Raw genomic sequence first — 12672 nt, forward strand, 5'->3', positions numbered from 1 at the left:
AAGTAAATTTTTTTAATATCTCAAAAACTACTATAGCTACTAAACCATCTTGGACTAGTTTTAAAGAGTATACTTGGGGACATAAAAATAAGTGTATTAAAAAAATATATTGAAAAATTAAAAAGTTGCAAAATTTCTAAATTTTCAAAATTGAATCAATCAAAAGCTTATATCTGGGGCAAATTTTTTTTTTGCATGGTACCGTTGCATGTTAAAAGATTCTAAAATATTTACGGAGGTGTTTTTGTGTTAAAAAGATATGAATTTTTGAGTTTTCTATTCGCATCTATTAATAAAATCTTATCAAATTAATACTCAATTTTGGTATTTTGAGCAACAAGTATTAAGCGTAAGGCGAGTAAAGGACAACAAATTATAATATATCCTCGGTAATAGTGACAGATTAAAATCAGTGGTTGTTGCGATAACCGAGATTGTTGCGATTACCGAGCTTTTTTATTATAAAACTAAAGATAACAAGTAAAAAAGGCTAAGTTCGGGTGGGGCCGAACATTAAATACCCGGCGCAAGTATTAAATATAGTTTTTCACTTTTCTGAAAACTGCCGTTACATGGTAAGAAGAGTGGTTTTACCCCTAAATCTAACGATTTCGATAGTGTGTTCAGTTACACTTATCTAATGGGATAAACTTATATGGTTCGATGTGGGCGATAACACGTACACTTTCCAAAATTCTATAATAATGTTACTTATTTCAAGGGAGTGCTTTATTATCAATTTTGGGTAAATTAGCGTCTTTAAATTTCGAAATATCGAAGTTTCAAGAATTTGTAAAATATACCATTATATGAAAAGTTGGAGTATTTTTAGTCCGATTTCAATAATTTTTAACATTTTGCTTTTATGTGGTAAGCGAATAATCCTACCAAGGTTGGTACAAATCTATCGAACGGTTACCGAGATATACATACCTGATCATAAGCGGGCGGTGTCACGTCCATTTTCCATCATAAACGTGTTTTTTTTTTAAAGCGTTATTGCAAACATCAATTTTGAGTAAATTGGCTTTAGTATTTACTGATTTATCGCAGATTTCGTATTTCTCTAAATTACCGTTATATGGGATGTGGGCGCGGTTATTGTCCGATTTTTATAATTTTCAGCCATTTGGTAAGGCCAACAACTGTTCCAAGTTTGGGAGAAATTGGAGCAGCGGGTACCAAGATATACACATGTAATCATAAGTGGGCGTGGCTACGCCCATTTTCCAAAAAATTATAATATTCTTATTTTACGTCTAAAAATTATTGTAAATATCAATTTTCAGTGAATAACTTCAGTAGTTACTGAAATATCGCAGTTTTCGTATTTCTGAAAACTACCGTTAGATGGGAAGTGGGCGTGGTTACCGTCCGATATTTTCGATACCAACCTACCTTGGGTAAAAGGCAATCTACGTACCAAATTTCGTTGAGATATCTCAATTTTTGCTCGAGTTATCGTGTACACGGACGGACGGACAGATAGATATGGCTTAATCGACTTCTCTTTTCATTCTGATCATTTATGTATACATTTGTCTATATCTATCTCGATTCGGTTTGGCTGTTACTGCCATACCTAAACAAAAGCGTTGGGCGGAGCGGTTCCTGACGCCTTGCGTTAGCGCCGAAGTGCCATACCTAAACAAAAGCGTCAACGCCACGTCAAATGCAGAAATAACACCAATAGCAAGCATAGGTTTGTTTGTGTGTAACACGAAAATGACAGTTTCTCCGTTTTCTGCGGCCAACTTCAATACCTAACGCCCAGTCAAAATCGGATTTTCCAACCGCTCAGCGTTGACGCCGCGTCGTTTCGGTATGCTTCATACAAATTGTATGGACATGAGAATTGTTTGACAGCCAGACAACGCTAATGCTTTTGTTTAGGTATGTCAGTAACAAATAACCGTAAAAAGTTATAATACCCTTGTGCACAAGTGCGCTCGGGTATAAAAAGAACAAAAATTTAGTTATCAATTTCATACACATTCATAAATTTTATAAATTCCCATTTTTTTTCGTATATGTACATATTTGAATATGTTGTGTTATGTAGGCAAGTGCAAGAGATGCTGGAAAAACCTGTTTTCAAGGTCGCCAACTAAAGCTCAACACTTTTTCAAGTGCAATAGGTAGGATGCCATCCAGACCGGGCGATTTGAGACTGCCAAAAGACTCAGTAGCATATCTTAGGGCATCATTATTAGACATCGTTCTGGCAACAAACCAGTTGCACCTTGACACTGTGGTTCTCGCATACCCTTCCTCACCAGTCGAGGGAGAGGAAGCCGTAACCATCATCTGATTCACAGGAAAGTGAGTCTCTAGAAGAACAGAGAGTGTCTCAATCCTAGTCTCCGTTAAAGAGCCATCAGGTCTCTTGAGTGAACGCGAGTTATGGTTTGGTCCTTCTTCAGAACTTTTACCAACCTAGCCGTTTGACTTCGGATTTTAATCCGGCTGCAGTATTCTTTAAAAGAGGACCTCTTCGCAGAGCGAATTATACTATGTTCCCACGGCACCTAATTCGCTCTCCCATTTGTAATTGGTACTGTAAACAGTGAGGCCTATTCCCCCTGTGCGCGGCATTCTTTGCCCCTCGAGCTTGAGATAATCCCAGTTAGCGTGGGAAAGGCATTTCACCACAATGGTTCCATCCCTATCTTTTGAACGGGCATTGGCTACAGTGCCGGGGGCAATGACGGCCCGGATTAGTAGTCATCTGCTTAATCTAATACGCCAACCCCTCTCCATTTCGGCAATGAGCGGATAGCCTTTTACGGGCTCATAATAAGTTGGGCGGGCCCCCAGACCTCCAGACGTAGTTGGAAGGCTTCGATGCTTCGGGGGCATAGCGAGGGCGGTTCTGCCTCGACTGACCCATTTCATCACTTCTACCCATGGTTTGAGATAAGGGTTTCGTGGCGCCAGAGGTCTATCTGGCTGATCGGGATTGGGCAATGCCCCACTAGTACCCGCCACACTATGACTCGAAGTGGCATTGGGGCAGGCATTGGTAGGTGTCACCGCAGTTTTTATTCTCTTGCAACGTCCGCCAGCAAATTTGGATGTCGGTGAATCCACCAAGGTCCCACTGGCTTCTGGAGTAACCTCCGTAGACCTGGGCCGCTTAGAGAATGCATCGACAGGACGAGTTCGGTCAGCCACAAAAGAGGGTTTCCTCTGCTTGAGTTTCGCTCTCCGATACTTTCTTTTTCGCCACTTTTTCTGGGTTTGTGGAAGAGGACCAACCCCGTCATTGGAGGGTCGTTGGGAGCGAGCTGCTTCTCGGTCTACATCCCTTCCAAGAGATTGGTCCTCTTCCGTCTCTGAAGAAGAGGGGATTCGTTACCTCCACACTCTCTTCCAAGATGCGCTCATGGTCTATGATGCTGGGGATTTGGCAATGGCTGGGGCCTCCAGAACCCGTTCTCCTGCCGCAAATGCGGATGATTTTCCACAGACACTACTAAAGTAGTTTAAAGAGTTAACTAAATACAAGTTGTTCATCAATTTGAAGATATGCGTTTAACAAAATCTGTTTAATTTTCTCTGAAATCTTAAGAACATTGACACAAGTGCAAATGACTTCGGTTTTGTTTCTTAGGTGTTATTTAAATTGTTGCATAAATATATTTTTTTAGCATATCTAACTACATATGTAGATTTTATAAACTTTTTTAAAATATTTTTCATACCACTTGCATATTCAATTTGCATAAAAATCCGAGCTCTAGTAATGTATATGTATCTGCATAAAATCTCAAGAAAGTAAGTTATTCTTAGAAAATATTTTATACTTTCCAAATATATGTTTATGCACATATTTATTTATGCTTTCGTTTTTTACAGTTGCGAGATTGATAATGGTACGTTTGTGCCAGAAAGTACATTTCTAGAGTACAATTCGTACCCTGGGCCTCATAGCAGCGACATCGTTTTTGTGGTGGAAGCAAATATGTGTAATAATTATACTACGGAAGATAAATTCATCGATGATATACTTGCTGCACTCTTGGAGGAATTACATGGTCACAAATTTATAAATAATCGGTAAAACATTTGAACACGTTATCCAGTACTGACATACATATGTACATATATCAATGAAGCTCAGAACAGCGCCCGCGGGCGAAACTCTTTAAAACTCTATGTAGATATTAGCTTTGTTCCACACGCTTTTCGGGCTGCTTCGGTAGTTGAGCGAAAAAAAAGTTACTCTATCACAAGTGTAAAAAATGTGTCAACACGTGCCAAAAGTGCCCAGAGCATTAGGAACGCAAAAAATCACATTTCATGCCCGGAATCAACAAATAAGCTCTAAACAATGATTTTACGTGTCTTTGTCTTATATGGCTAATAAAATTACCAAATAACTACATTTTCTGAAAGTTCTGTGGTATTTTCCACTTTTGTGTTTTATAAAATTTGCTTTCGGATTTAAACAACAGCTGTTATTTCAAATTGCACAAAGAAGAAGACATTTACGACCCAAAAAAGGAACTTATTCGCTCTCTATTACCCATTTTTCTAGCGTGAGGAACGCTTTATGGGCTGTTTTGGGCACCCGCGGGTACCCGCCAGTGATCGGACTTCTACCACATTGGTAGATCTGCCACTTTTTTGATCATCTACCACTCAAGGTCTGAAATCTACCACATATTCGCGTTTTTGCGTAGTTTTGTTCTTGCTCCACTTAATTTTCTTAATTTTAAGAGCAAAATTTGCCCAACACTTAACACTTTTTGGTAACAAGAATGATATAATACAAGATTCCGCATTCCCCGCGACGATGAAATTTCTCAAGTCAAAGTAAACAGAGCCGAATGGGTGGATAAAATAAACTGTAAAATAGTAAATTTTCTCAGTAATAAATTTTTCGACAGAAAACGTGGTTTTATTATGTTAAATTGAAAAACATATGATGTTAAAAAACCTCGTTTCTTGTGAAAGTATTAGCAAATTTAAGCGCATCTAAAGTTTATGAGGCGTTGTTTACTTTTACTTGAGAATTGTCAAAATCGTCAAATCCCAATTACCTGTTTCTGGAACGTGCCACATTTGTTCGCTACAAAAAGCTGGCAGCGCTCCACAAGGTTGCAGAAATTTCTTAAAATATGTTCGAAAAATATCTCGATATGGAACGAACTGCTTTACACTGCCAAGGAAAAAAATTACGAAAATTCAACGCAATTTTTTGCAACTTCAATCTTGCTCTTTATTATATTAAAATTAAATTTTTTTTAGAGTCTAATTAAAATGTTTGCAATTTAGGTGAAACTTTGCAATTTTTTTTAAATTTTTGTACAAAGCTTGACCCAAACCCAGACATCTACCACAGTGTTTTGAAATCGACCACATTTTTTCCAGATTCTACCACACAGAATTTTTTGAAAGTCCGATCACTGGTACCCGCGTGCTCGTTTGGAACAAACCTATTCCGTGAACATAGCATCATTCAAATTTAAAATATATATCTCCACATTGAGAAGAGAGTTCAGTTACGTCAACTAAATATCCCAGCAAAAAATCGGTAATCGCTTTTAGTGGTAACGTGTTCTAGAAGGTATAGCGTTATAATGCCTTAGAATTTTTTCGCTTCTTTTAGGCATTGCCGGTAATGCAAAGTAGAATGTCCTATAATATTTCTTTTTTAATTCGCTTCTTTGCTTCATTTTGGGGAATGCAAAGTAGAATGTCCTACAATATTTTATTTGTTTCGCTTCTTTGCTTCATTTCAGGGAATGCAAAGCAGAACGTCCTACAATATTTTTTTTCGCTTCTTTGCTTCATTTCGGGGAATGCAAATTAGAATGCTGCATCGTAGTAAGCAGAAAAAAAATGAATATCCAAAAATTCTTTTTCTACCGTTTCTTTCTGTGGAAATTTGGCTCGCATAAAAATCGTGTTTTGCTTTGTTCAATTTGCAGCGAAGTTGAAGTCAGTCAATGAAGTGAAGAACAAGAGTGAGGAAATATAATTATAAGCTTAATTAAATATGCATATATGTACTGATTTATAAAAATTGTAATTCATTTTAATCTTTTAAGACATTTTCTGATTTCAATTTAATATAAATAATAAATTTATCCATGCGTTCTCCCTTCGTTTGAAGGTAATGCTGTGGGAAAGGGCTTACCGCCAATGACATGCGCATGTTAAAATAATGCCTTCTTGAAGCGAAAGGGTAAGCGATTCCCATCGCCTAGCCCGTTTCCACTTTCGTTTCTGTGGTAATAGTGTTTTTTGCTGGGATGGTTCTCTCAACATATGATTTGGTTACACTATTTATTTATTTGTATTTCAGTAGTTGTCAAGGAACAAAATATTCTTACAGATTACACATGTTGAAAAATTTTGCTAGTATAATTTACTATATAGGTTATCTTCTTAACTCGAAGTTTGCCGGTTAAATTGATAAATTAGCTTGCACAATCAATGGCTAGGAGTAATATTAGAGTTAAATCGTTAAATATTTAGCCCACCAATTTTTTATGGTTAACTTGCTAACTCTACATATGTCAATTCTGTCAGTAACAAGAAAAAATAAACTGAGATTTCAAAAACATTCTTGGAAACATATGTACATACATACATACATACATATTCACGTTTTCATTTTCCGCCATCACTTTCGAGGTTTCTGTCAGTCTGGCGTAAAAAATATATGCGATTGAAATTCACCAACCGTGTTAGTGGTCCATTCAATTAAGAAAACTGTCAGAAGTGCCGCTGGCCAATTTACAATTTGTACCTACATTGGCAATCAAAACTGAGTGCATGGTGTTTTTTGTTTAATATTTGCAATGCTTTTCAAGTTAAAATTTTGTTGTTATTTTTTTATAAAAACATGGTCCATGCTTTAGCCGCTTAAAACTTGTACTTGTTTCAAAAGAACTAAAAATCCGATCTACCTGCGTGCTGAAAATTTTTCTAAAAATTCAGATAAAATCAAAAGTTCAAAATTTAAACGAAAATTTGTTGAATTTTGCTAAGTTCTGTATAAAGTTTGAAAGTTCGACTTGTTTGGTTTTGATTAAAGTATGCACAATATTTTTGTAAAAAATAACAAAAAAAATTTAAGTTGAGGAACATTGCAAATATTAAACAAAAAACACCATGCACTCACTTCTGATTGACGGTGTATGTATGTATGTATGTAAGTATTTGAAATATTATATTCAAATTCTAATAAGAAATATAAGCAAACGTCAAGAAAGGGAGAGTGGTGCCTACTTAATTTAGAAATCCGTCGGGTTACTTAACTCTGGGCCAGTGTTCAATGCTGCAAGACATTATCAGGTTTAGGAATATAACAATTGAACTCTTGAAGTGCAATCTCTCAAATGCCTACGTATAGGGATGGCAGCGATTAATCATTTGATTAAATTATTCGATTATTTTTGTCCAATTCACGATTTAATTATGTCGTAGTTTTGTGTTTCATTAATCGATTAGTTGTAAAATAATCGTAAAAATATTTTCAAGAAATATGAAGTCTGTAGTTGTCCACCCATCGAACATTCTTTTTTGCTAGCTGCATCAGCTTCACTCGACCAGAGGTTCACAAAAAATTCATTTCAAAGATCCGTTAGCTTTGGTCTTAGTAATTAAGTTCTTGCGAAATGAAATTAGGTTTTATTTCAATTGTCAAGTCCTAGAACTAAAGTGGAATAGCATCGACGCTTGGGAGGAAATGAAAACTGGTTACCCAAATCATTATGGACTTTCGAAAACCTCGGTACCTCGGTGCCTGATTAGCCCTTTTTCCAAAAGCTGGTGCTACATCCACCGAGAACTGCTTGACAACGAAACGCTTATCAAACTTTTGTTATTGCGAACTTTGTTAAATAGTAAGTAATTATCGCCGCTAATAATAATACCAGCTAACTAATTAACAATAGAATCAGAAATGTTTTATGGAAAAGTGTTTTTGTGAATACTTAATGTAAAAAAGTGCCTTTGAAAATTCGAGCTGACTTAATATCAGAAAAATCTAGGTCAGGGGCGAAAGCTGGTAGGAGTTTTGGGGGTTCAAGCCCTCACCACAACCCGCTCCCCCCGAAATGCCCTCGGAAAATTGTATTTTCATTTTGTTAGTTGTGAAAACCAAGACACTATTGTTGTTATTGTTGTTGTTGTAGCGGCACTACTAAGCCCCGCCTTTTTCGGGTCTACGTTCAATCATTTTGGTCAAGCCCAACTAACGGGAGGCCCAGGAAACGAGCTGTTTCGATGGGTTCGGACCAGAGGGAGAGGGGTGTTAGTTGAGTCGGATTGAGCTGGCATGTAAAGAGGTGGTTGGTGTCGTGGGGGGACTCTCCACAAGCCGGGCACTCATTGGGGATATTGGGGTCGAGTCTGGACAGGTAGCTGTTAAGGCGGCTACACTATCCAGACCGTAATTGAGCCAGGGTAACGCGGGTATCTCGTGGCAGTTGAAGCTCCATCTCTTCTACAGGTGGTGATTGGGCTCGTATTACGGCATTCATAGGTCGAGAGTCGAGGTAGGTAGTAACTGACTCTCTATGAATGTCGTTGATGGCTCGTCTGTATGTACACTATTGTTTTCTAACGGTTTCAGCGAACAATCTTAACAAACTGAAACCTATGCAACTCTGTCGCGAAGTGTAAACGAAAAGAGAGCATGGGGCGTTCATGTAACAGATATTAATTTAAATATCGGTACTGAAAAGATGAAGTATAAGCATAGCATCTTAATTTGAAGTTTATAAAATTACCTTTGACACATTTTAACAGAGGACAATTGAAATTTCAAATTACGTTTGGTCGAAGGCGGAAATGAAAAGGTAGCATCCGGTGCCCACGGATTATCAAGGAGTTCATAATTTCCGTTATCGCTTAGTTTACGACGACAAAAATTTGTCACATCATTAAACGGAACCTGGACGAACGTGAATATGGATTTCGGTCGCAGGGAATGTAAAACTAGATTTCGAAACGCAGAGCGTTGTAAAACTGTGAATGAATTTTCAACTAGTTGTGAAAATCTGCAGATTAAGGACAAACAAATGTGAATGAATACAAGGTTGTGTACAATAAACACATCGTATTGACATTCAGAACACCGCTTCGAAATTCGATATATATACACACGCATTTCTTTGGTTTGATTTTTAAGTCTTTTAAAGATTCCGAAAGGATAAAAATCAAAATGCTTCTTTCAACATTTTGCATGTTCAGTATCATTTAGAGTTTCAACGTGAACGTGGTGTTACTAATTCATATTTTGAGATAAACTTAATTTACCTCTTTGGTAGAAAAAGTGTATTTTCAATGTGCATGAATCACCAAAATAAAAAGTGCTACGTTCCGAATGCATTCTGTAAAAATAACGAATTATTTAAAACCGAAAAATTCTGCCTCCGACTGCCGAATTTTCCGAAACTAAAGTGATAGCTAAAAATTCACCTGACGAGTATCAAGTAGCGAAAAAATTCTAACGCTCCGACGCTGGAACCCTAGTGAACCTAATTTCAGAGTAGAGATGGGCGCGGGATATCGGGAACCGCGGGAGCCACGGTACTGACTTCAAATTGAGCGGGATGGACGGTTTCGGGAAGGTCTGTGAAAATTTTGCGGGCGGGGCATGACCGCAATCTCCGCAAATTCAAGAAGTCTTCCTTAAAATATATGTGTGAAATATGCACTTCTTTATGTTTTACTCAGAAGAAAACGAACAGCAAAGCAAAACAAAATAATCGGAAGATGCTAGATCTTTCATAATGTTTTTTTTATTATTTAAAATTAATTTGAAAGACATGTGAATGTTTCTTAGTGATAGATTTCGGGACTCGCGGAACAACTCTGAAAAACGTCGGGATGGGCTTGTTCGGGACTTAAAAATTAAATTTCGGGATGGGCGGGATCGGGATTAAATATTAGTCCCATGCCTATCTCTATTTCAGTCACCGATTCCCACAGTTGCGAGTATACAGGGTGTCCCAGAAGTAACGTGCCAAACTTTAGGGCAAGGTAGGTGGGGGGGTGAGCTCACTGATAAACAAAAAATTTTCAGGTAAAAGTGTCACCGTTTTTGAAATATTTACATTTTTTCGAATTTAAAAAAAATCGTGCCTTTTCATGTGTTTTCTTTAACTGCAACTACAAACCGGGCAATACTTAGTAAATTTTTTATGTAAAATACTTCCAGATAGTTGCCTCTCCATACTCAAATGCAATGTAGTTAAAATAAATTAAGGAACCATCATAAAATTAGGACTATTTCTGGATTTTTAACTTTTTGATATTTTCTTCCCCAACTTTGACTATCTCGGGTGAAAAAAAAATGTACTGAGCTATAACTTTACATTACATAAAAAAATTGCTCATTTAATAAAGATTTCAGAAAGGTGCCACACTTACTGTTTTGAAAAAAAAAAAAAAAGTTATAGCCGCTTTTGTGGGTAAAGGACTGAGACACGCTAGAATGTATTTAATAGATTTAAATTGAATTTGCTCTTGTTACCGTCAAATGACATGCTAAATAGTACAAAGGTACATTATTACCTGCTCCTGACATTATTTTGTGTTACTTACCGGAATTCGGACTAGAGTCTATAACAAGGGCTATATCTATCAATATTTTTTGTGAAGCATGGATTCACGTGAAATAAAATATACATGAGTCGTTTGAAGAGAAATTTATTCATTTATTGATAAAATATGCTCAAATTGGCGACCTTCTACTCTAATACAAGCTCGGCACCTTTTAAGAAAAGACGCTTTTAGAGATCTTAAACTCAATTGGGCTATCTCAGCAGCAGCTCCATTTATTTGTTCCCGCAAATGCTCTTCGTTTTGAATTGTTTTTGAATAAATTTTGTCCTTAAGACAGCCCCAGTAGAAAAAATCTAATGGATTCAGGTCTGGCGATCTAGCGGGCCACGTGATTGGCCCGTATCGTCCAATCCATCGGCGAGGATAAGTTTCGTCTAAATGAGCTCTTACTTCACGCCCGTAGTGAGCAGGGCACCCGTCATTTTGCAGCCATAGTCTTCGCCGCAGGTTTAAGGGTACATCTTCCAAAAGAGTTGGAAGCCGTTCCTGAAGGAACTCTAAATAACTGTGAGAGTTGAGCGTTGGCGGCAGTTCCACAGGTCCCAATATCTGACAATTAAAAATACCGCACCATAAATTTATTTTGTACCGGTACTGCGAACGATCTTCTCTCATTTCGTGAGGATTGTATATCTGCCAACTGTGAAGGTTATGTAAATTAAAATAACCATCACGTTTGCATGATGATTCATCGCTCCAAATTATTTTATTAAAAAAGTTGGGGTCTGATTCATGCATTCGCAACATTTCACGGCAAAATCTAACCCTCGACAGGTAATCTCTTTCCTGTAGAGCCTGAACACGTTGAATGTGGTAGGGATGAAATCGATGGTCTTTTAAAGCTTTGTGAACTGTAGTTTTTGGTATTCCCGTCCGTCTTTCCATCATTCTCACTGAAGTCGATGGAGCTAGTTCCACTTCCTCTAACACAGCTTCAACATCTACCGTTGCAGGACGTCCTGTTTCGCCGCCACGCCTTCCAGGTATGCGACCTTAAAAAAGTGAAAAATGATAGTTAACAAGCAAGCAAACAAGAAAGGTGTAAAAATCACTTACCTTCATATATTTCTCTATGGGTCCGGGCGAATACTTCTCGACCCGGATGTCGACGATTGGGGTATCGCTCTGCATAGAGTCTTTGAGCAGCTCTGGCATTACAGCAAGCTTCACCGTAAATTAGGTGAATATCCGCATATTCATGCGACGTATACTGCGTGTTCTCTGTCATAGTATTAATAACACAATGTTCGAAGGGTCCAATTTCACAAAATCCACTTTCACTAATTCCGGTAAGTAACATAAAATAATGTCAGGAGCAAGTAATAATGTACCTTTGTACTATTTAGCATGTCATTTGACGGTAACAAGAGCAAATTCAATTTAAATCTATTAAATACATTCTAGCGTGTCTCAGTCCTTTACCCACAAAAGCGGCTATTACTTTTTTTTTTCTATTCAAAACAGTAAGTGTGGCACCTTTCTGAAATCTTTATTAAATGAGCAATTTTTTTATGTAATGTAAAGTTATAGCTCAGTACATTTTTTTTTCACCCGAGATAGTCAAAGTTGGGGAAGAAAATATCAAAAAGTTAAAAATCCAGAAATAGTCCTAATTTTATGATGGTTCCTTAATTTATTTTAACTACATTGCATTTGAGTATGGAGAGGCAACTATCTGGAAGTATTTTACATAAAAAATTTACTAAGTATTGCCCGGTTTGTAGTTGCAGTTAAAGAAAACACATGAAAAGGCACGTTTTTTTTAAATTCGAAAAAATGTAAATATTTCAAAAACGGTGACACTTTTACCTGAAAATTTTTTGTTTATCAGTGAGCTCACCCCCCCACCTACCTTGCCCTAAAGTTTGGCACGTTACTTCTGGGACACCCTGTATAATGATGAGATAGGGAAAAATCCTATTGGAATTTTACTACTAATACTATTACCAATACTGACGATTAGGCATAGTTTGATTAAGGCCTAAAAATGGTCACTTCTCTAAGTTTTAAAATGTTTTGACCACCATTGTTTTCAAGACGCCGGTAATTTTACAACCCTCTGCGTTCCCAAAATCCAGTTTTACA

The 12672-nt window shown here is 37.2% G+C and overlaps 1 protein-coding gene across 1 annotated transcript in view; it reads left to right on the forward strand.

The window, feature by feature from the left end:
• Positions 1-3853: 3853 nt before the first annotated feature.
• Positions 3854-12672, forward strand: part of LOC108362829 (uncharacterized) — an 84210-nt gene continuing 75391 nt past the window's right edge. Inside the window, exon 1 of the mRNA XM_017615976.1 lies at positions 3854-4059. Coding sequence (XP_017471465.1) covers positions 3965-4059 — 95 coding nt within the window. The 5' untranslated portion in view covers positions 3854-3964. The remainder of the gene's footprint in view (positions 4060-12672) is intronic.

This window comes from Rhagoletis zephyria, unplaced genomic scaffold (assembly GCF_001687245.7).
Source record: "Rhagoletis zephyria isolate East Lansing unplaced genomic scaffold, Rhagoletis_zephyria_1.1 Rzeph_scaffold_01111, whole genome shotgun sequence".
Lineage (NCBI taxonomy): Eukaryota > Metazoa > Arthropoda > Insecta > Diptera > Tephritidae > Rhagoletis > Rhagoletis zephyria.